Source organism: Cajanus cajan, chromosome 11, assembly GCF_000230855.2.
Source record: "Cajanus cajan strain Asha chromosome 11, NIPB_CcT2T_4, whole genome shotgun sequence".
In the NCBI taxonomy this organism is placed as follows: domain Eukaryota; kingdom Viridiplantae; phylum Streptophyta; class Magnoliopsida; order Fabales; family Fabaceae; genus Cajanus; species Cajanus cajan.
This window is the reverse complement of record NC_138527.1, coordinates 37918408-37945391: the sequence shown is the minus strand read 5'-3', so window position 1 is coordinate 37945391 and position 26984 is coordinate 37918408. Positions and strand designations below refer to the sequence as shown.

At 28.1% G+C, this 26984-nt stretch overlaps 1 protein-coding gene across 1 annotated transcript; it reads left to right on the top strand.

Annotated features, from left to right (window-relative positions):
- Positions 1-10421: 10421 nt before the first annotated feature.
- On the top strand, positions 10422-12567 carry LOC145953156 (uncharacterized). Its single transcript, XM_083066878.1, has 3 exons — positions 10422-11044; positions 11118-11285; positions 11353-12567. Exons 1-3 carry the CDS (start codon positions 10809-10811, stop codon positions 11459-11461), a joined length of 513 nt encoding a protein of 170 aa, XP_082923004.1. The 5' UTR covers positions 10422-10808; the 3' UTR covers positions 11462-12567.
- Positions 12568-26984: the final 14417 nt, after the last annotated feature.

Below are 26984 nucleotides of genomic sequence, written 5' to 3'. Positions count from 1 at the left end.
TGTATGCTCCTTTTGGAAACCACTTTATCTGGGTTTGGTCAGATAATAGTAGCTCAAATCTTAACAAACATGGGGTCAGGAGATTACAAATTTGTTTATTTCGACTTTTATTTGTTCTACTTTTTATTAGTGACCAAACAAAAAAATGTCTTAATTAACTATTCTTTTAGTTCATTATAAATCCGATGACCTCGAGTAAACTACACAAGGAGCTACCTACGTCATGACCTTCCCTAAAATTGTTACGCCAATATTCCATCTTGTCTATTCAACCCCGAAATGAATCAATGATCCCAACTAATAATTGTTGCATTATATGACCTAGATATTTTGGAATGAGAGGAAAAGTAACTTGCGCAGAATGAATTAATGAAGATAAGAAGTGGTACTACATAGCAAGACAAGACCATATCATAGCATTAAAATATTAATGTCAATATGTATTTGAAAACAAGGTAAATAAATATTTATTTGTATGTGTTTGTAGCATGGTTTGTGAGAGTTATAGTAATTAGGGTTTTCATCAGGAATTTATATTCATGTTTGTCACTAGTATGCTTTATTTCTTTTCTCCAAAATTGCAAGGCTTAAGAAACAAATATTTAAATGGGGTGAAAGTGTAAATTATTAATTATTCGCCAGTAATATTTTTCATGCATGTGTTAACAGATACGTCACCCCTTGGCAGATCTGCCCAACAATGTTGCAAAGTTGAAAGAATCATTGAAATTAAAGTGCGAGTTCCTCTTGTTATTGTTCTTTTGACTAAAGCCTGTTGTTACAGTAACATTGCCACATTGGCATCGACTTTCTTAATTTTCTTTCCTCATGATCAGTCTAGTAGTGAGCTAGTCTTCATAAATCTAAAAGGTAATCTTCGAGCCCACAAAATCATAAATAATTGGTCCAAAAATTAGTTAGTAGTTTAGTTAATTAGTTCAAACTTTTCTTTCCTCATGATCAGTCTAGTAGTGAGCTAGTCTTCATAAATCTAAAAGGTAATCTTCGAGCCCACAAAATCATAAATAATTGGTCCAAAAATTAGTTAGTAGTTTAGTTAATTAGTTCAAACTTTTGAAAGTCAATAATGACACCATCAAGACTTTAAGTTTCATTAGTATTTAGTATGTTGTGGCCATTCCTTGTTGACAGAATATAGGACAATTCTCCTTAAAAGTTACTAATTGAATGAAAAGTTTATAAATAATTTTTTATTTTATATGTTTCGAGTCCACAAAAACATAATTGGTTCCAAAAGATAATCATTTACTCACTTTTGAAAGTCAATAATGACACCAATAAGTCTTTAAGATTCATTAATATTTATTATTGTGGCCATTCCTTGTTGACAAAAATAGGACAATTCTCCTTAAAAGTTAATTGAAATAAAATTTTATAGAAAAAATTATATTTAATATATTTCGTTCTACGAGTGCACCTACCTAATAAATTCACTTAATCACACTATTTCCATGACTAATTTCTTAATTAAATGATTAAGATATTACGTCAAAACTCATAACATTTTTATGTCCCCACACACAAGTACATCTTAGCCTACGAGTCATGCAAGTATTTAACAAGCAATTTTCAAAATCCGTCATTAATTAAAGTTGTCGTGAAGGTTTAGGTAAGCTATGCATAGAAGGCACTAATTAAATAATTGAACGTTTATGAAAGTTACAACAGCTGTACAATGTGAAGCGAATACGCAAATGTTTTTAGGAAATTGGTCTTTCTTAATTAGTTAGATTGAGTGGTTAACAACTATTCCTGTTACTACTTGTTTTCTTTTGATAGAAATGAATCTCTTTCTCTTTCGCTTTCTCATCTCCATCATAAAAGTCACAAATGGTATCTGTTAATAGTCATTTGATTCTTACCTAGGTCTAAGGAATAACCAGAAGGCTACTTCATATTAACAGGCAAATAATGCGTAGACATCTCATGCTCTATAATACCTACAAAGAGAAGTAACAAGAAGACGAAATGTAAACATGATAAGTGACTGTGACAAGAGAAAATTAGAAATAAATAATGTCAGAAGAGTATTAGTAATATTTGAAATTTTATATATTTAATTGGTTGAAGAACTAGTGTTTACATTGGACAAATATCTATAAGTATATATATATATATATATATATATATAGACTCGTTTATTGAACTTCTTCTGTTTAATAATTTATGTTTTATATCAAATTTTAATAATTCAATTATGGAATTTAAAATTCTTAATATATACATCAAGTTTATAATTTTTTAAAAAAATTAAAAATTATTTGATACTTCGTTTTATTAATTTAAATCAACGTATAAAATACTTTTATGATTGTTTATTAATTTGAATTAATGAAACGAAATATTAAATAATTTTCAAATTTTTTAAAAACTTGCAGACTTAATTTATGTATTAAGAACTTTAATTTCAACGGTTAGATTATTAAAATTTACTCCTAGAATAAACGGATCCCTCCTCATATATACATACATATATATATATATATATATATATATATATATATATATATATATATATATATATATATATATTCAAATAGTTAAAAAAATTTGGATGATGCATTTTTTTTTAATACTTGATATACATTCTACCTAATTCACGCACTCTCCTATTTGATCGTTGCTATATATTTTAACAATATCAATGTTCATTTTTGACAAGTGAATTTGGAGAGATAAACTTCATAATTGTCATGAAAAGAGAGAGATTAATACACAAGCCATAATTTTTTTCTCAAACTTGAGGTCGGTTATGTAGAAAATAATATTTGAGTTTAATTGATTTGCTAAATATATTGTGAATGGTGAGATCATTAATTACTTTTACTAATGAAAAAATATTTTTAAAATTGATTATTTTTTATTTTTAAAATAATTTGTGTACCAATTTTAAAAGAATCAATTTTATAAGTCTTGACTTTCACACTCGGTTGTTAATTAATTTTAAAAGTGCACCTTTAAAAGAGTTGATTTTGAATCCAAGCATTGGCCATGTTCTGTACATGTGAAATAAACAACTACAAGAGGTTTTTATTCTTTTATTTCAAAAATTAGTACAAGAAGAATATGTTACTACAATAAATATTATATAGAATGACAAATAAAAAGTTTCATTATAGATATAATATTTATAAAAATAAATTTATTTGACATATATCTACATATATGTTAATTTTAAATGAAATTCAACAATATATATTGTATGTTCCTATAGCCTATATATGCTTACAATTTTAGTATTATCAATATATATCTATAATATAAATAAAAATAATTTTTAATGACAAATAATATAAGATATATATCATTTTATAATATATATCTTTAATTTTATTAGGTAAGGTCTCAATAACTTGTTGAGACATGCAACATAGACATTAGAAAGTGTCAATGAATTTTTCTAAGGAGAATTGTCCACGAAAAAAAAAAGTGACTTCAAGAGATTCAAACTCACCCATAAAAAGTATGAGAATTTATACTATATTTTTAACTACTTGTATCAACATGCATTAGCAAACACAAGAGAGTTTTCTATTTAATCTAAAATTTGAAAATTAACAACTTATTAATTCAGTTTGAACTTTGAATTGTTATTATTCAACATTAATGAATTATTGCAATATTTCTTAAACAAAAATACAATTTTTGCTTCCCTTCCTCCCCATATCTAATTATGTAGGTCAATCTAAGCTATATGATATAATATAAGTACGTAAACCACATATAGTTTATCTTGTGGTCCAACGTCGGCTGTTTTGACTTTACGTATTAGTAACATCCATCTATTTTCTTCTTTTTGAGAACAACTAACACGCGATTTTGATTAAAAATTAATAATAAATGAACATACTGATGATTTATTCTTTTTGCAACAATGTTTAAGGAATTGTTCATTCTAAAGTCGACACATATTACAACTTTTTTTATAAAAGAAAATCCTACAATATATAATACTTACAATTAATTTATCAATAAGAAATATACCTTTTCAAGAATAAAATCCAAATTTTTTTATTGTGTTGGCTAGCCTGTTATATTTTGTTGTTGGTTTTATTGTGTTGTTTAAAAAATGTCTGAAAAGTATGCTTTTCGTGGTGGTAAAATGTCTCACACGATTTTTTTTTTTTTTTCTATTTGTCTAAAACTAAACATCCTACTCTATAAAAAAAACTAAACATCTAAAAATTTATCCTAAACTCTTACTTATCGATTATGATTCACTTTATTTCTCTTTTTCCTATTTTCATTGATTTTGTCTTTTTTTTCTTCTTTATTTACTATTAAATATACTTTTATAGAAAATTTTATTATTAGTTTTTAGAAAATTATTTATATACATATTTTTAACAATTTTTTTTCTAATCAATTAAAATATATTAAAAAAATTAAAATTGTTATCATAAATAATTCAATACTTATTTTTTTTTCTAAACTAAAATTAGAGTTCAATCCCTATTTTAAGTTCAGGATTATGATTAAAAAGTATTATTTTACTCTTAAAATAAAAAAGATTTGGTGAAAAAACGAGTAGTAAAATAATAATGTGTTAAAAGTAATTAATTAAAACATAATAATAATAATAATAATAATAATAATAAATAATAATAATAATAATAATAATAATAATAATAATAATAATAGTAATAGTAATAGTAATAGTAATAGTAATAGTAGTAGGATAAATTTTCAAAATTTATCAGGTTTTGAAACAACCAGCTTTTAGACCATTAATATTTAACTTTCTCCGTGTTATATGAATTTTCTTTTTTGTAATGAAATTATTGCATATTTCAATGTGTTAAAAAATTATTTATCTAGATTTTCATTCAAAATGTTTTGTACTTATCATAGCACACTATGAAATAAATTGTTCATAGAATTGACTTTTTTTGGGCCAACATAAAATTACAATTTTTAACTTATAATTATACATTTATTTTGCTAACTACAACATAACACTTAAGCTTGCATTCACTTTCTAATCCAACATTTATGATATGATTCTTGATAATTTGAAAGAAATATCATATATTTATTATGTTAACACAACAGTAATCATAGCATTTGGCTTAAAAAGCATAAAACAAGACCTATCCGACACTTCAATGATATAGAGTACAATCATGTACTTAAACTCATTATAAATGCTCACAAATTTAATTTTTACTTTTATGATCTTCTTCGACTCTATTTATAAAAAAAAAATTATTTATTGACACATTTCTCATCTAAGTTGTCAAAGAAATAAATAGAGAAAATGAAGTAAAAGCATATATATCATACACTTAACATGAAAAAAATTATCCCAAACAAATTATTTCTCTCAATTTTCAAAAAATCATACATAATGACTAATTATGTTTTTATTGCTCAAAAAAAAAAAAAAAGACTGTTTCCCTCAATTTATAGAAGTACAGTAATAATTTTTTTAATATTTAACAGAGATCATGGTACATCATTTATGTCGCTGTGGGACCAAAGAGTGGAGTGCATGTGATCTAATTACTTATCATGAGTACATTGGATTTAATTTAACTGGGATGAGTATTTTGTATTATTTATCCTCATGGGATTTACTGGATTTCCTCACACAAAAGAAAGATATGATCTTTTAGCTGAAAGAAAGCCGTGAGATTTTCTCTTTTACTTTGATAAGGTAAGGAGTGTTTGAGGCTTAGAGGAGAGTGTAAGAAACTAATAAAGAGAAGGGAAGAAGAAAATGTTTGGGATTTTGACTTGTCCTCACATGGCTGTTGGGTGTTGCCATCAAAAGCCCCCCCTTCATTTATGGCTCTGATTGTGACCTATTTCGTCTCTTTACTTCATTGCAATAACTCTCTCTCTCTCATTGTTTGTGGAAAAATGTGAGTGAGGTGGGGGACTCGGAATCAGAACTGCCAAGGGAAGAAAAAGCAGAACCATTCACTAAACAGCTCTGCCTCTCAAGTCTGAAGAAGAAAATTACGACAGTGCATACACATACATACCCCTGCCTCTCTTCTGTTCCAATGAGATGAGAATACCAAAAATAGAAGTTTTTCTAATACAAACAATGCATCACACTTGTTGTGTTATTTGCTGTAATAGGCTTTGTGTCACTACAAGGGAGTTAGTTATCTTTGAAATTCGTGGCACCCTTTTCGGACCCACATTCTATGCACTACAACATCTAACACAATTCGATTTATTAACTTTATATGTTTCTACTTATACTTTGTTTGAATGATAAGATAAGTGATCAAGGAATAGCATAATAGAAAGAATTAAAAAAATAAGAAGAAAATTATTTAAAAATATATAAGTATGAGCAATTTTCAGAGTTTAAGGTTTTTAATTAACATACAAAAAATAATTTATACACATTATTCATGTACATTAATATACATTCATGCACATGTATGATAAAAAAATAATTTTATTTAAAAAATAAAAATTTCTAAATATTTTATATATCTTATTTAAAATATTTTAAATAATTAATATTAATTATGAGAAATAAGAGTAACAAATATATAACTATTAAATTTTTTGTTTTCTATTTTTTAATATAGAAAATAATATCTTCATTAGAATTTTAATGTAGAGAGTGTTATTTTTGTGTTATAAAGAACATAAAATTGGATGAGGTACTAAATCATTTATATCAATCTATAATAGCTTTTTAACGTTATTTACCAATATAAATATGTAAAACATTTATAAGTTTAATTACACCTGTTTATCTATAAGACAAATATATAAATTATGTAAAATATTTATAAGTTTAATTACACCTATTTATCTATAAAAATAAATATATAAATTATTGTGCATACCATATTTATCAACCATTTAAATCTAGTAATTATTTAAATAATTACATATATGATATAAACTACTCTATTGTCGAAAACCCAAGCATATGTTTCATGTTTGTTTAGATAATAATAGTAATATTATTTAATATCATAATATTTTTGAAAGAAAATATTATTTATTTAATGAAAAAAAAATGAAAATTTCAGTCTTTCAAAAAAAAAAAAAGTCACCTAATTTTTCTCATTTCACTCTTTCCCATTTATCTGTCCCATAAATTATCTAACCCAAAAACATATACGTTAGAATACTTTTGTTTCCTAAATTATCTAACTCAAAAACATATACTGTATGTAGGAGTACCTTTTCTCACCTCTCTTTATATTGTTAGACATTGTTTTCAAATTTTGGTCGTGGTTAACTAATGGGGATGATTACATTTGCATGAATGAGTAGGTGAGTGACACGCCCAAAAAAGAGAATGAGGTGAGTAAATTTATTTTATCATGCCCAATAATTATTGTGACTCAGCTCCTCGAGCCCAGTGTATGCTCTTGCTCCCATCGTTGACTATCTCTTCTCTAATAGGAGTGGCAAGCATAATCAGCCAATTACTTATGCAAAATGTTTTTTTTTATTAGTGACATAGTTCACTTAGAATTAATACAAAAGACTCAGACAGAAATGCTATTTTACGACCAGCTGACATGGAGAAAGAAAAAGGAGAAAGAAAAAGAAATATATATATATATATATATATATATATATATATATATATATGAAATCCGGTAGTCATACATACAATAAAAATACAAAACATATAGGCTTAATTTTCTCAAAAGTGATCAAATTAGATTTTTAATAGAAATTAGAAAAATAATAAATACTTTATATCATTAACAACATTATTAAAAATATAAAAAAATATATTAATTTAAGGATAAAATTAAACACAGATCTGATTTTATGGGTCAACAAAAAATCAATTTAGAACAAAATTTATTTTTATTCTTACTCTACTTTTAAATTTTTATATCAAGCCATTTATTAAAATTCAAACTTAACTTATTAAGATTCAAACCATGGATGACGAGACTTATCACTTTATTTAATTTAAATTGTTTGTTAAATTGAATTTAATTTATTGATGGTTTATTAGTTAAATTATTTGTGTTGTTGTGTTTTAATTTAATTAATTGTTGTTGTTGTTTCATTTTAATTGAATTTTTTTTATTGTGGTAATTAGTTCATTTTGTTGAGATATTTTGAATGATTTTTGTTCTTTTGGGCTTACTTAGTGTGAGCTAAGTTTTTTGGGTTGGTTTGAAATAGGAGTAGGGCCGACTGAGTTATTCTAAAGAGTCGGGAGGGGATTCTCATCCTAAGAGCTCATAACTTACTTTTTGAAGAGGTAACAAAAGAGAGAAAGAGCTTGTATAAGAGAGTTTCCATGCCTTGAGTGGTCCTTCTTCTCCCCTTTTCCCTTTCTCATGAAGTTGACCCTAACTCTTGGAATATCCTTGGACATTCTTGAAGTTGGTTATCTTGTTTGGTTGTTAGTTGCGTGGCTAAATGAGTTGTTGAGGATTTTTGAGTAGAGAGTGTCCGTACTAACACTAGTGCAAAAAAGGGTATTTACGTCACCCAATTTACGTCGCAAACCACAAACACCGACGTTGTAAAAACGCGGTGGCAGTTTCGTAAATAAGTGGAGACTAATTTACGTTGGACCTCTCGTAGACTGACGTAAATTAGGTAATTTACGTCGAGTACCTCTATTCCGACGTAAATTTACATCGGTCCCCTTTAGTCCGACGTAAATTTACGTCGGTCCCACCCACGTCCGACGTAAATTTACGTCGGAGTCCACCAAGGCCGACGTAAATTTACGTCGGCGAAGCCTTATCCGACGTAATAGTTCTCCTATATTCCCCCCAAAGTCCCATTTTCATTCCCGCGCTCACAGTTTATACGAAATCCTCTGAATTACTTGAGTCTCCCACTGCGTTTACGACTACATTCAACGTATCCAAGTTTGTAAGTGTCAGCACGTTGGTCGTTTGAGGATATGTCAAGAATCAATACCGCCCAGAAGCCTCTATTGTGGAGAGGTACATTGCAGAAGAAGCCATTGAGTTTTGTTCAGGGTACATGTCGAAATCAGAACCAATAGGAATTCCCAAGACTCGACATGATGGGAAACAATTTGGTAAGGGTAGTCGAAGTTTAAAGATTAGAACTGTGAGTCGAACAGAAGTTGACCAAGCACATTTGTACATATTGAACAACACTGATGAAGTAATTCTTTACATATCAGAACACATAGATGAAATCAAGATAGCACACCCTCGGATGACTGAGAAATGGGTATTGAATGAACATAACAAGAGTTTTTTAGCTTGGTTTAAGAAAAAGGTTTATGGTGAGGTTAATGCTTCTGATACACTTTTGAGACTCGCGCGTGGGCCTAACAACGATGTCATTACATTTGGTGGGTATGACATTAACAAATATTGTTTCTATACAAAAACAGAAGATGACAAAAGTAGAGTACAAAATAGTGGGGTTACAATTCAGGCTGAGGCTGTGCACTTTGCTAGTTCAAAAGATAAAAATCCCATTACAGCATCCATGAGTTATTTCGGAGTCATAGAAGACATATGGGAAATTGATTATGTTACGTTTAGAGTGCCTGTGTTCAAGTGTAAATGGGTTGATGGCAATACAGGTGTGCGGACAGATGATTTAGGGTTTACTTTGGTTGATTTGAATAAGGTCGGCTATAAGGATGAACCTTTTATTATGACATATCAAGCAAGACAAATTTTTTATGTAAAGGATCCATGTAATGAGAAATGGTCAGTGGTCCTCGAAGGAAGAACCATGCATGGAACTCACGAAGATGAGTCTCTAGATATGCATGAGACACCGTCTTTTTCAAGCAGATCATTTGGTCCTATTGCGGACAATGAAGTGGACGAAATACATGCTATTCGAAGTGATCATGATGAAGGAATATGGGAAAACATTCCAACCTAATAGGTTTCTGTTTATGTATTATTTGTTTTTTTATTAGTTATTTTGTTGCTATATTGTTATTATCTTTTTTACTTTATTTGTCTATTCTTTTTTACTTTATTTGTCTGCAAGGGTCGTTGCTAATAAAATAGTAAGTAAAAATATACAAATTAAGACTCTTCATTTCAACTCATTTAATTCATAAGATTTTTTAATCTTCCTTATTGTTGCAGGAGGATTTAGTTGAGCAGAGCACCCAGGGCTCATTTGTTTCCGATGGTCGGAATGATATCCTCACAACGGCCATAGGAAAGCCATAGCACGGAGGTCGTGTGCGTGGTGTTGGTGGTTCTTGGAGCCACTGAGATTTCTTTGGTGGCCGATCATCGACGAACACTGTCGACTCTTGCAGTCAAGAGGTTATACAGAAATTGGAGCAGAGATTGGAGATGCAGTTTGAAGAGAAACTGAAGAATATTGAAAAACAGTTTGAAGAGAAGTTTGAACTTTTGGCTCGTTCTCAGCAACAGACTGCAGTTGCTCATGATGGTGTTCGAGTCAGCACTAAAGGGAGTTGTGCTGCTCCAAATCCCTTAGGGGAACATGCTCACACTGATGTACCAAACCAGTGCGAGTTATATGTTGAGGATGACCCCCCACGGTTAGTGGCTATTGGCCGAGTATTTGAGGGTGGCTCAACCATCCATGGTGTCCCTCTACAGCCAGACTGGACACGGGTTGTGGTTGACCAAGTTCAAGATGCTGCTGCTCCAGTGCCTTTGCCCAATACAGAGGTTCAACTAGTGGGGCGGGCAACCGGCACATTCTTAGCTTGGCCAAAATGTTTGGTCATGCCGCTTTCAACACGGGCAAAGGTAATTATATTATTGCTCTTTTAGATTCTTATAATTCTATTATTGTTTAACTAATTTTGATTATTTCTTTAGGATTTTATCGATCGTGGTAAGGAGGTCATGAGAGAACCTCATGTTCATGATGCTAATATCGCAGAAGCTGAGGATGATCCCATATCTAAGCTTCTAATCAAATTACCACGATTAAAGAAGCAACCAATTCAATTGCAGTGGGACATTAGAGTTTTTGGAGTTGATAGCTCTGATGTTCCACTATACATATCTCTGCCTGATGCATTAGAGATTGTTGGGGGAAACTCCATGTTAAATATATCTGTCATACAGTTGTGGGCCATGTAAGTCATATTTTCTTTTATGAGTCTAAATTTACAATAATTACATTTAACTTATAATAATTATTTGTGTTAGGTACATGGACAAATTGAGTGTGGAGCAAGCACAAGCAGAAGTATATGGATTTATTGAGCCTCAATCCATCCAAAAATCAGGAAACACTCAGGTCCAGATCCAACAATATATGCAAACATGGATGAGTGACTCAAGAAGACATATATACATGGCTCCATACATTGACGGGTTAGTTTTTTAATTGATTTTTTAATCATGGTAATTTTTTAACTGATTTGTTTGTCATACAATGTAGGTCTCATTGGCAGTTAATGGTAATCATTCCTAAGGAATATACCGTGGTGTGGTTTTGTTCATTTCATCGAAAACCAAGCCAGGAAATTAAAAGCCAATTACATGGGTAACTAAATTTTTTCATTATGTTTTAACACTGTAATTATATATATTGGCTAACATTTATTTTTATTTCAATTAATTAGAATCGTGTCTGGAGCTAATATATTAAGTGGAAGAGCCAGATCATCAAAGTCATTGCATTTCATATACCATAAGGTTAGCAAATTAATTCATACAGTCAATAATATTTAAATTTATTGACTTTGGAATTAATAGTTATTTGTTTCTCATTTTAGTGTAATAAGCAACAAGACTCGTTTGAATGTGGCTATTACATCATGTATTGGATGAAAGCCATAGTTTCTGCGGGTATTATTGATTCTTGGGCGCAGGTAATTCATATCAAAATTTATTTAACTATATTTACCTTTAGAATAATTAACATTGCATATTAATGACACTTAAATTACCCTTTCAGGTCTTTCAAGATCCATCTCCATTGCCCGAAGATGATGCTCAAGATAAGAGAACAATGGGCAACTTTTTTTCTAAGTTTAGTTAGTTAGATATTATGTTTATAGTTTGATAGTTAGTTATTTAGATAGCATTGAGAAACATGTTTTATAGCTTTTTTAGGATAATAGGATTTACATTGTCATAATTTATGTTTTTTAAGATTTATATATTATTTTCTTTTTGTCATTCAATTTTGAAATACAATTTGAATTTCTATTCTGGACTGCCTGGTTTAGATTTGGTATTCTGGATTATATTTATATGCAGGTGTTGGGTATATCAATTTACAAACATTTTTAAAAAAAAAAAACTGCCACAATTTACGTCGGACATGGCGTTGTCCGACGTAAATTTACGTCGGGCCTTGCAATGACCGACGTAAATTTACGTCGGACAAGGCCACGTCCGACGTAAATTTGTGGCATGATTTTGCCCCTTTTTACGTCGGTCTGGAAAAATCCCCGACGTAAATTTACGTCGTCTTCCAGAGGTGACGTAAATTTACGACTCCCGTATTAACGTCGGACCCTTTTCCGACGTAAAAGGGTCAAAATACACGACGTAAAACACCCTTTGTGTACTAGTGTAAGTCTTTGGTCCTTCGTGTTTCTTGATTGTTTGAACTTTAAAGAGGTAAAGGAAGCTTACCTATACTTTTTGTGTATTTTGCATGTTGAAATGGGATCTAAAGTACATTACATTGATTGTCAAAATTGTTGTTAAATGCTTGGTTGAGTTAGATGAAGTGGGTTGGATTTTATTGCATTTTTGTTGAGCATGGAAGTGGCTTGATGAGTTGGTCGATTTCTGGAAATTTCTTGTTTGTATGTTATTTTTGTGGTTGGAATCATGTTTTGTAATAACAGTTATATGAGTTTTGATGGTTTAGAACTGACGTTGGAGTTAGCAAATGAGTTAAGGATGGATTTTGGTGGTTTGGAAAATTCAAAATTTATGAGTTCCACCGAAGTGCAAACCCTGCACCTACACTAGTCAGAAAATTAAATAGTCAAAATTAGTTTTTATGGTCTCCATAAAAGTTATAATCTTTGATGTTAGCTTTCTAATGACACTATAGAATCACCTAAAACAGAGATCTGGAACTCAAGTTATGACCTTTTCAGTGAGCAAAGGTTAAGCTATCAATTTTTATGTAGACTACTATGGTTTTCTATGTTTTTAGTATAGTAGAAAATGGAATTAGAACTTGAGGTCTTCATAAGAGTTGTAGATTATCTTTTTATCTTTCATATGAGATAATGATGAGTTTGTTTTGATTGATAGAACTCCTACTGTGTTGTGTTATGCATAAGTGTTTTTGTATGCTAGTTGATAATTACTTGTTGAAAATATTATATGTTACTTCTCCTATACCATATGGTAATATATGATGTGCTAAGATATTAAATATTAAAATATAATGAATTGTTGATATTTAAATGATGTTAAATAATAATAATTGATGATGAGTTCCATTGATATTGAGTTTCATATTATTGATTAATTTGATGAAAGTTGTAAAGTTGTATGTTGTATAAAGTGGTAAAGTTATGGACATGTGGTTGAGATGCATGTCTAAGTTGAGATACATAGATGCTAGGGGTGAATTAAGTTGTTTTAAAAGTTTATTCACTCTAGAGTCTATGTGGTTTTAATATGAAAGTAGTTGAACCATATCTTAGTTGAATGATTAACTAAGTAAAGTACGAAGTTGAAGGTTAAAATCCTAACCTATAGTATTGGAGGGTTGTGGTATTGGAAGGATAGTCGGTAGACTAATTCCATAAGTGATGTAATTAAGCTAGTTAATATTGTGTTAGGTTTATACCCAAATTGTTCTATCTTGATATAGTACCATACTTTCTAGTTTAAGTGGTAAAACCTAAGAAATCAAATCTAGCTTATGTCATTGTTTCTAACTTTATGTTAGCCATTGTTTCTAGCTATAGTGTCAATCTTTGTTTCTAACCTTAGTGTTAATCATTATTTCTGCTTTATATCATTCGCTATGATTCGATAGATCACTACAAAAAATGTAACATTCAATGACATACAAAAAATGTCATTGTAAGTATAGTATATGTAGTTATATATCTATTTAACATATAGCTACACATAATTTAAGTGTTAATTTTGAATATGATTAACAACATATTTTGTATACCATTATAGCTTATACCAACACTTGTTAAAAATATACCAACACTTGTTAGAGTTTTTATTTTTTATTATTAGACCTACCAATCTTTTCTTTTTCTCTTACTTTTTTTTTTCTCAAACAATTAAAAACTCTTTCCATTCTAACTTCTCTCATATATTTCTCTTTTCTCAAAATTATCTTAGCCAAACATACTATAATACTTTCCAATCTTAAGGTACAATTATGATTAAAAATATTAGTTTATCTTTAAAAATAAGTCAAATTAATTTATGAAAAAAGTGTTATACTTCTCAATAATAATAATAATAATAATAATAATAATAATAATAATAATATATTAAAAAGAAGATCATAGTGTATTTGTCTTTCCTATTTGATCACATCTTTGTCTATCAATATTTTAAAAAATGTGCGAAGATAAATAGTGTTAAATATAATTTTTGAATTTACTAAATATTTTTATTTATTAGTCAGGTTCTACATTATTTTCACTGAATACTCTTAGATCATTTTCAATCAATGGAGTTAATATAGAATTATAATGAATAATAAAATATCTCAAATGTTTTAGTATTAATTAATATTTTTCTAAATGTTATCACAATTATAATTTAGACATGTGTGGTGGATTTGTCTCCAACTTCCGACCATAACCAGATATTATAGAGTTGAATTACTATTTGGCAGCTGTAGCAAGCCAGCTGTGATTATTTGTAAAGTTGACAGGGACATATTACCCTGGTTGAAAAATTGATTGAAACATATGGTACTCGCTTTAATTAGCCCAACGAATGAAGAGTATATATACAACTACAAGGCTAATTTAGTCATAAAACAGACATCAAGAGACAACGTCTTCTGTTACGTACAAAATTGTTGCCTTGATGATGGACATATGTGGATGACACTTGACACATTCAGAGATAGACGGATGAGGGAACGTGTCAAATTAAAATATTTTAAAAACTCATTCTTAACTAACTCCAACTACATATTGCATACATGTCAATTAATACACCTCGTAAAATTGACCATTTTTTTTTTCATTTTTCTTTTTAATAGAAAAACATCAGTTAATACGTGTATGTATCCTATGAACATCCCAAGATCGATGTTCGCGATTATTTTTCTCCGACCGATTATCATCACTAAGATTCTGCGTACTGAAGTATATAGAGTATGGAGGATTGTGTATCCTATTAGCATCCTAAGATAGATGCTCGTAGTAATCACTTTCTATCCGAACTTTGTATTTTTGCATACTATGTTTATTTTGTGACGATCGTGATTGTCAAGTTTGGTTAACAATCGTCTTATTATTAAGAATGTATGTTGGTCTAAGAACGCATTTATAAGTAACTTGGTACTTAAAAGATATGTTTACACCGTGAAAAGTGTTAACAATCCTGACTCATATTATTGTTAATGATATACACTTGTAATAAGAAAAAAAGATCCTGGAGATTGAGGAGAAGGTTAAGATATAACACACAAGGGATTCTTCTAGGGTTTAAGGAAATTGTATATATAGAGATAGGAGCTTAAAATAGAGAGGAAGATGTTCTAGACTTTAATAGTTGCTAGATTTTTTCAATGATAATTTTGTTGAGGATTATGTGACGATAGTCTCCATACCAGAACAATACTTTATTTACTCTGCTTGCAATTCCGTAACAATCGAAGTAAACTCTAAATATATAGAGGAAATAATAATGTTCCTATGGAATCCTTTTAATGCCATTTTTTTGTGCTATCCAATATCTTTTAACTATAAGCTTTTATCACACTTCATCACAGATAAGATAAGAAAAAAGAGTGAAAATGTGTTAAATAGTAGTGAAAAAAAAAGGATAAAATAGGATTAAAATAAAAAAGTATATATATAAGAAAAATTAAAATCAAAGGAAAAATTAGGGATATTTTTCAAAAATAAATTTATAAATATAGGTTTAAATAACTTTTAGGTCTCTATAAAATAAGGAGTTTTTATTTTTATTTTAGTCTTTTTCTATTTCAGTCTCTATAATTTTTTCACTTTTTTTTATTTTGATCTTTATAATTTTTTAACCTTTTTTTTCGTTTGATTTAATAGACAATTTGATGAGAAGAACAGAAATAAAAACATTTTTTTGTGTGTTTGGATTTAATTCTATTTGTAGGTAATGACGATCAATTTGACAATGATGTTGGTGAAAAAGTTAGGCATTAATTAGTCATAATTTTAGGTATCACACTTTGACAGATATAATATTAGAGATTAAACTTTATTATTCTAATTTTTTTATGTTTATCTTTCAATTTCACTGCTTTCGTTAATAAATATTAGAAATTTAGAATTGTTGTATGACTTTTAAAGGGTCAAGTTGTATTTAAATGTTTTATTTACTTGTTAAATTTAATTATGTTTATGCAAGTAGTTAGTTAATATGTTTTTTCTTTTTAATGGTTTGTGAAACAATTTTAAAGTTTTAATAACTCTTTTTTTTAACAAACTTTTAATTATTTTATTAGTATAGAGAAATAAAGAGTGTTACATATTTAGATGCTCATTAAATTTATTAAGATCGACTTAGTTACGAAAATTGTGGATAATTAACACAACGTCTTATATTTAAATTTTATACACTCATAAAAAAAAAGCACCCGTTACAAAGCTTATGAACCATGAATAGATATAGAGAAAGGTAAATGAAATTTATTCTTTGTTAAAATTAATTTATGTATTTTATTTAACTTTTCTAAAATTGAAGATATACAACTTAATGTTAAGTTGTAGTAAAAGTTTGACTTATTTTGTTTATTTATTCTGTTGTAATTGAAAGTGGCTTGGTCTTCTTAAACCAAATATGCGTTGCGTGGCATGTTGGTGGTCTTGAAACATAGGAACGAAAGATAGAAATGCATTAGCTTGATCCATCCATGGGACAGCTTCTATAATGACAATCCCAAGTAGTCGTACGTTCATAAACTGATAAAAGTAATGAGTCTGTCAATAATATGTGACAAAGTATAGTTGTCCACTTGTCCTTGGATGGAGTAATTAACTTTTGTACCATAAATCAGGGGGAAGCAGTAGTACAAGACGTGAGCTTGTCAGATCGATCAATACTATTTTCAACATAACAGTAAGTTCCTGTTGCCTAATCGAGTAATCCTTCCATCTCTTTTAATTCCACCACAGGAATAAGGTTTTAATGCATTCATACCCTCCATAATATGTCATCCATTATTAAAAAAGTAACTATACTAAGGGTTTGGACACGGACTAAAGTTCCAATATATGAAACGTTTTAGTAAGTAAATAATGAACCATACACAAGGTACCATTAAAAAAAAACATATTCAAGGTTTAGCTCATAACAACATTTATTTATTAAGTGGTCTAGCTCAATTAATTGAGTAAGATGTATAAATGCTTTAATTTTTATTATTATTGCGTTCAACTCTCATAAATAAATGAATAAAGACATATTTTTCATATATGTAAAAATCAATAACCTTGTGCATATTAATATATATTAATTTAGTTCACGTAACTTAGCAATGTAGAAAAATAAGAGAAAATGATAGGAGAAAACAATTCTTTTATTGCAAGTAAAAGTTTATTACACATAGTTTAAAAATAAGAACCAATACTGAATGTCATAAATGACCTATGTTTTTCAATCAAATTTTTCAAAATTTAAATTCTAATCTTAAATATGATATAGATTATCTTGAAGCCATGTGACATATTATCTATTTTATTAGTGGGGGTTTATTTTAAATTATCAGCTTACATTTTCAATGATGACATTCTTTAACATTTTAAAAAAAATACATTTGGTTAATTAGTGATAGAAATGTTTTTAAGTGAAGGAAATTAAAAAAAGAATTTCAATCGCACTGAATCAACCTACTCACCATTTTTTAGCTAGGAATAAAAGTATGAGAATAAGAAAGTCATTTTTTTCATAAAAATACGTTATATTTGAGAATTAAATTTGTGATCTAACAAATATGAGAAAATATGTTCTCAATTCATATATTCAAGATAACTTGAAACAAATAAACTTTTATAAGAGATAAAATTCACCTACTTTTATGATCTTAATGTCTTGAAATTAATTTTTATTATCAATTGAGAGATATTCTCAATGTACGTAAATAAATAAATAAAATATTATCCACTCTATTGCCTATAGTAAATAAAACAATTAAGCATTATTATGAATGAGATGGAGACGGTAATGCTTGTTGATTTGGAAATATAATTCTTCTCTATTTCATTAATTTTTATAAAAATAAAGATATGGTTTTATAACACTCTATATCTAAGGTACATATCAAAATCTAATTCTTGAATAAGAAGTATAAGTGCAAAATCACTGCACTTTTATTTCTCCCCTTTTTCTTATTGTTGGCTTTCATGTGCCTTCAGAACTCAGAAGCTAGGTGGTTTTACCGTTGGATCCTTGGAGGTATATCGTACTTTGTTCAATTCCTAAGTTAGTAAAGAAAATCTGTGCCAAATCTAAAAGATTCTGATTGCACTAGGATAAAATGAAAATAAAAGAAGAAGAAAATAAATAAACGAGTTCGTTGATAACTAAATAAAATATTTTGTTTGAATAATTAAAAATAAGAGATTTATTTAAATAAGTGAATAGAAAACCCGAAAAGTAAAAGAAATAAATAAATCATAAAATTTTGCTATAATAAAATTAATTTAATAACAATTAAATGTTTTACTACAATAATTTTATCAACAAAAAAATAATTTTAAACTTTCTAATGTCATATTTGTTTTGCTCTTGGTCAGATATCCTTTTTAGAACAACAAAAAAGTTACTTAAAATAACCAAACAGATTGTTTTTTTTTTTAATCAACATATTATTTTCAGCTTTCAAATGCATTCTGAAAGTCTCTTACTCCAAACATGTTATGAGTTTTCGCAAAAACTTGAAAAGTAAAACAAAAAACGAAAAAATAATTCTTAAAAGAGAGATCATCAGGCTGATCTATGACTACAACTTATGGGAGTGTAAATTGATTATTCCTCTCATACATACAATATTAAGGCTAACTGCTAACAGGCTATACATAAATAATTAAATAGCAATTAAAGTTGAGAGTTGATGAAAATTTAGACCCTCCAAAAACAAAAAAAGGCACGCAGACAATTAAATAGCAATTAGTAACAGTAAGTGATACTCAACAGAAACTATTGCCAATTAATGCCATGCACGCATCATGGGCACAATAACGTGACAAACGTACAAGTTAATTATCTGCACCATCGTATATATATGAATGAGATATTTGGGAAGTGTATTCCGTTCTTGGTGTTGGTAAATTTTGAATTATATAGGGCCATCCTAGCATTAGGTTGCTAGCTATTCCCTGATCCTTGCTACATATTCGTAACTCATTTATTTATATAAGTTTGAAGACCATACTATGTATGAATTCTACGTTTCAGATCAGTTATAGCCTTATAGGTTACCATCCTTGTAGATAACACTTGATCCCCTGCCATTGCTTGTTCATAGTCCTCTTCTGTGGTACAAATCCTTCAAGCTCTTTCATTTTCATGTTACGGCTCATGAATCACGTACATACATAATTCAAAATATGAGAGTGGTCCATACTCCATACATATATATATATATATATATATATATATATATATATATATATATATATATATATATATATATATATATATATTCTCTTCTTGAATTATTAATTAACGTCTCTTTAAAAGCGGGCTTGTCCTTTGACAACATTTTGTTCTTCTTAAAAAATAATTAATATAATTATAGATTTGAAATTTTATAAATCATTGTTAATTGTCAACTTATAATTTCATTATTTAATTTTATTGAAGTTTATTACATATCCAGATTTTACAAGGAGAGAAACCTTGCTTTGCCATATACTCTCAAGTTACTTAAAAAACCAACAAACGGTCATATAAAAAACGGTGTGTTAACTATTTGAATGATAATAATAGTTTACAAGCAATTTCTTTTTCTAAAAGATCTATCATTTTAATTCCAATGCTAAATATTCATTATTTTTTTCGACTTAGCCATTTTTTTCAAACTAATGCTCAATTATTATTTTGTTTTAAAATAGTTGAAATATAAATAATTAATGTGCTCTTAAAAGTAAATGCTAATTTAATTACTTATTGAATATTTTCTCTAAAATTTACAACTTGCTTAGTCGTAATAAAATATTCTAAAACCATAATTATTTTTTAGTAAAGCGAGTAATATTAAGTAAAGAACAATAAAATAGGTTAAGTACTGGTCAGGCTAAGTGTTCCAATTCATCCAATCTAACTTGTCAACCTATGGGTCTTTCAAGTTATTTTTTATTAAAAAAAATATGATATTAAAATTAATATTTAAAATTTTTACAATGTATTTTTTTTAAGATTTCAATGTTCTTAAAAATATCAAAATATATTTGTTATTATTGTTAATTTATTTTATAAATTTAAATTCTCTTATACTAATAAAAAAATTAATATTCAAATGAAATTTAGAGTAAATTATTAATATAACTTACATTTTTAAAATTTTCTATTTAAATTAATTTTATAAAATAAATATTTTTTTTCTTGTATAGAAATTTTCGGCCGAACTCAAAACTAACTAATTAAAACTGAAAACCAAAAAACGAAACCATTAATAAATAAAATTGAAAAAAATCAAGTGCTCGAAGGAATCACTTGAAGGAGGTTTATTTGTTAAAGAGAATATCATTTATAAAAAATAATATTATTTACTAAATATATCTAAATTTTATCAAGTGATTTAATATTATGTTTTTCTTAAATCAATATTTTTTTCAGTTCATTGTTTAGGTTTTTATTTTGCACAATTCCCCCCTTATAAATATTAAATATCATTTACAACTAAAACAAACAGATTTAGTTATCCATTTAATCCAATTTACTTTTTAATCCCTATACTTAAAATTATTTTGAGTCACTGTACAAATACTTTCAATTACTTTTTGTCCATGATGTTAAAAGAAAATTAACATCGTTAACGGCAAATGATGTGGCACTTACATATTACTAATGTGACTCCAACATGTGTTGTGTTTTATGATTCAGACCTTTTAAGCCTCACACTTTCATTATTTTTACTTTTTGGTTCATATTGTTATAAGATTTTTATCTTTTAGGCATTCACTTAAAAGCTACTTATTTTAATATTTAAATGAGTATTTTTTTTATTCTCTACTACCATTTCTCCTTTTTTGTGAGTTTTATTTCTTTTAAATCATCATACGTATCAAGCAATTTTCAATGATCTTAAGTCAAAGATTTTCAAGATTGCAAAGTTCAAACCTATTTTTAGAATACAATGTTTGTAACAATGTAGATTTTATGACTATTTTATTAATCATAAGAATTCTTGTTGTTTAATTGTTAGGCATTGTTGAGAACTCTAGGGTCAAGGGCCCTTGAGTGTAAGTTGATCTTTGGGCAGCTGGACCATAGATAAGTGGAGTCAGTATAGGAGAGATATAAAAGGTTTTTTTATTTTTTTTATTTTATGTTTTGGGTCTCATAACTCAAGTTTTGAAAGTTTTAGAGAGATAAACTAGTGAGAAGTTCTTTGAACTAAGTGAACCTTCTCCCTTTTTTCTTTGGCAGAGAAACCTTTTCATTCCTCTTTGTAGTTGATAGAAGTTATTGAATTATTGGATCAAACCTTGTGAAGTTGGGGTTTAGGGTTTCAAAGTCGTATGTGAGCGTTCAACTTTTATTCTCTTGTTGTTCGATGCCCCAAGAGGTAAAGGAAGTTTTGTAGTTGTTTAGTTTCAGATTGAAGGTTGACTTCTAGTTGTTGATGTTACTTTAATGTCGATAGTTGAGTATATTCGTGATGGGATGATGAGTGCTGAGGACTTGGCTCCTTGGAAGTGGTTTGGGTCAAAACTTGGTGATTCTCAAATTTTATAGATGCATGTTGACTTTGTTGATAGATTTGGGTTTCTCTTGTTGCATATATGTTGTGTGATGTATTACATGTGAGTTTTTGGACTGACTTTTAGGTGATTTAGGTAGAAATCAGTTTTTGTATATGTGTAAAAAATTTTATTGCGTTGGATATACCTTCAAGGTGTTGAGCGTGACTCCAAAGAGGGATCTTTGCCTTGTTCACGTTAGACACATAATTGGTTCCATTAGACATGAGGAGAGAAAATTGTCTCAAGTTGGAATCATGTCAAACATGATTTGAATGACTTCGGGCATGAGAAAAGAGACTTATCTATGCCAGAATTCACATTGGGCGCTAATTGAGTCGTGTCGGGTGTGAGTTCGGCAACGACCATATACTTGATTGGAATCAAGAGTGGATTTTGCCACACTAGACGTTAGTGAGTGAGAGACTCTCTATCTTAACCACATCGAGCATAGGTAGTTTGACATTGGGCGTGAGCGAGACAAGGAGTCCCTTGCCTCGGTGGCGTTGGGCATCCTATGAGTGGCATTGGGCATGAGTTGCATGTTGACAACTTTTTTTTAATTGTTATATAGTTGTTGATTGATGAAAGTTGCTCACATTTAAAATATGTATGATGTATAAATTGTTCAAGTTGATAAATTTTAAGTTGTAAGTTGATAAAGTTGAGTAAGTTGCCTGATGTGAAAGTTGTTAAGTTGTCAAGCTATAACCATGTGAGTTAGATACACGTCTTAACTATGATACATATCTACAAGAAAAACGCAAATTTTTGACGAAAATTTTTCGACGGATATGGATCCGTCGAAAAATTTCCAACGGAAAAATAAATCCGTCAGAAATTTTCGACGAAAAATTTTCGATAAAATATTCCGTCAGAAATTTCCGACGGATTTATATTTTTGTCGAAAATTTCTGACGGAAATATAAATCCGTCAGAAATTTATTTATTTTTAATTCTTATTTTTAATTTCTTATTTTAATTTCTTATTTTTAATTATTTTCATTTTCTAAAATTGGAATTTTTATTTTTAATTCTTATTTTTTATGTAATCATTTTTAACTACTTTTTTATTTTAAAAAAAAAGATAAATAATTATCTTAGGTTTCACCTACAACAATTACGTACTATTATCGTATTGATATTTAACACCTCTAATTTTTTTTAGTTTTTTTAAAATAAATATTATTTATCTACCTTAAAATAATCAAACTAGTGAATTTATATTTTAGAGGGATGAAAATCAAAGAAAAATATTTTACTCATTTTACAAGTACGAAACAATCTTTATAAATCTTAACTCATAGTGTGTGCTGAATTTCATCGATCCAATTAATTGTTAAATTAAAAGATATTAAATTTTACCAATAATTAATATATAAAAAATTAATTAGTTTTGGAATAAATTATTTTCTAATTAACAATATGATTGAAACAATAATTATTTTAAATTATTCAACTAAAATCTTATTGACAATTAATTTACTATATGATCTTAATATTTTTGTATAACTAATATCTGGTTTTAAATTTGATATGAGAATATTATGATATAATTAGATAAGATTTTAAGTTAGTATTTTATTAATGGTTGATAATCAGAAAATAAAACAAGGATAAATATATTTTTTGAATTTTATATGTTTGATTTAAGGTAAATAAATATATTAAATTAATTAATAATTTATTTAAAATGTTAAAATTTAATTTATAAGTATGTAATAAATAAATATTTATAATTTTATAAATTATAAAATTAAATAATTTAAATTATAATTTTAAATAGAAATAAGTAGATGTTAATTATAAAAGTAAGTAAATATAAATAAAGAATAATTAAATATATTATTATTATTATTATTATTATTATTATTTGTAATATAAAATTATTATATATTATTATTATAGTACAAGTATGAGATTGTATATTTGAGAATGACTTAAATGAATTAATTTGTACAAGTTATATTGACAACATACATATGCATTTCGGTAGCTTACTCATCAGAACTTCATAGTTAAGCATGCTTGACCTGGAGTTAGGCATGACAATTTAACCCGTCCCCGTGGATACCCGCCCGAACCCGCCCCGATTTGGATGAGGAAAAATCGTGTTTATCGGGTTCGGGTTCGGGTTTTCCCCGATTGATAAAATCGGGGGCGGGGCGGGGGCGGGGATGTTAATACCCACCCCGCCCCCGCTCCCATACCCGCCCCCGCCCCCGTCCCGCTTAATAATATAATTAAAAAATTATTTTTATATATATATAAACCAAAATTATAAATATTTATATGTAAAAATTTATATTATTTTACTTTTCTTTTATTTTTTTTTAAATTTTTCATATTTATTTAAAAGAAAAAAAGAAGAAAAAAAAAATAAGAGCGGGGGCGGGGGCGGGGCGGGGAAACCCGAACCCCGCCGGGGGCGGGGATGGGAACCCTAATTTTATCCCCGGCGGGTACGGGGGCGGGGGCGGGGGGCGGTTTAAATTTGCGGGGGGCGGGGGCGGGGAACGTAAAACCCGCCCCCGCCCCGCCCCGTTGCCATGCCTACCTGGAGTAGTACAGGGATGGGTGACCTTTTGAGAAGTTTCTCAAAAATTGCACAAGTAAAGATAAAACACGCTAAACAGTGAAATATCTTGAAATAAAACGCTTGAGAGGCCAAATATGAGGATTGTCACATTAATAAAAAAAAAAGGCAAAAATTTAGTAACTTTTTTTTTTGGTAATACATAGCAAAAAAGGCAAAAATAAAAAAAAGAGGACACAAGAAAACTAAACTCTCCTAAACAAAACACCCGAACCATCTACTTGAAGCAGAGGCTGCAACTCCACAAGGATGTCGTCAATGATTACCAGCTTGTTTCCACAATTTGGACCTCACCTGGACAGAAAATCAGCACATTGGTTACCTTCACGTAAGGAGTGCAGCAACGACGTCCTTCACTCACAACCCAACAATTTTAGTAACTTAAAATGAATTGTTTAGAGTGGAACAATTAATTGTTAATTAGAAACTGATAATCAATTGTTTGAAATTGTTTTTTTTTTCTTACACCAATTAATAAAAATTGATTATCCATCGTGATTGAAAATTACTTTTTTCAATATTATATACACTTCAAAAATCTATTATGAACAAAAATAAGAAATTATCTTGTCGAGAGAAGTATTTTACTATTCATTTCATGCATTTGAAAAAAGAAATGACGAGACACACATTTTTATTTATTTTCTCTATATCAATCTCATGGCATTTATAATTTTCTTCTATTTTCATTTTTTATTTTCCATTTCTGCTGCATTTTTCTTATCCTAAATAAAACATAGAAAAAATAGGAGAAGTAAAGAATAACAGCGACTATTTTTATGATATTATTTGATTTAGTAATAATTGATCATTAATTAATCATCATTGAGTTATAATTCAAAAGTCTTGTCAATCCATTTTCTTTTTTATGGTACTATTAAAATTGTAATTTGGTGACATGGAAAGGAATATGTAAATGCAAGCACTTTTTAGTTTTGTGGGTGAAGAATGCAGGTGATGCATGCTGGTTTTGTTGCATTTCACAATGTCAATGCCAATAGAATTTGTTTGAGTGTAGACAGTACGGCTCGAAGCCTCATGCTCATGCGCTGGTAATGCAGGTCGGCGCCTTCCCCTTTCTCTCAATTCTCTAAACATATTAATCATCACTGTCCCACTCTATTAAACAATTCATCATGCTTCATACCTTTATTCAATCTCCAATTAGAGTCAACCCTTCTTCAATTTTCTCTCCATCCCTTTTTCTAAATGCACATTATTTTAGGAAATACTCACGTAAACCTAAGAGTCACCTAATAATATTATATTATATGGCTAGTAGTATTATTTACAATCTATATTCACGGCTGTTTTTATTAAAAAAAATATATATATTACTAGTAGTACAAATTTTCATGGGGTAAATAAAATCTTAATACGAAAAGAATAGAAGTACGATCACGATGTGGTGGCGCTGTGTTCCCCTTCATCGGCACATAATGTTTGAGGCCACATGATTATTTTTATGGAAATCCGATCAAGTCACCTCTTTTTCACCATCCAAAATCTCTCTACCTCAATAAACTATCTATACAAAACTTTATGCAATTAATAGAAATAAAATTAGAAAAAATTTTAAATAAAAATTTATAATTTGCATTATTTAAGTTTATTTAATCTAACTTATTTAATAAAAAAATAAAATTTAAACTTTAAAATAATAAAAAAATTAAATTTAGACTTTTCAATCAGTCAATTTATTTAAAAATAATAATTTAAACTTATAAAAAAAAAGTCTGTCAAATTTATAAAAAAAATTATTTATTTATAATATATATATATTATATTATTAACAATATAAATTATAATAAAAATTATCAATATTTATTTTATATTTTTCTACATTTAAATATTATTTTGTTCTTTTTCCATCCGAAATTTAAGAAATTAAAAATAAAAATTCTAATAATTAGAACTTCATTGACTTTTTTTTTTCTTTATATTCATGATTGATAATTTAAAATATTTTAAATGAAATATATAAAATATTTAAAATTTTATTTTCTTTATAAAATTTATCTCTTTCATCATAACTTGTTCATGCATGTACATTGATATATATATATATATATGCATTTGTGAGTTGTTTTTCTTAGATTAAATTATTATTATTTTTAATATAAATTTTAATAAATAATGAAATAAATTATTTTTTATAGCATAAATTTTAAAAAAATTATACATATATTTAAAAATCAAATTTTAAATTTATTTAAATTAAATTTATTAATTTATTTAATATTATTAATATATAATAAACTTTAAATAAATCAACATGTCATGTAACTTTTAAAAAGACTAAATCTTAAATTATATAAATGATAAATTAAAGTTTGATTTTATTAA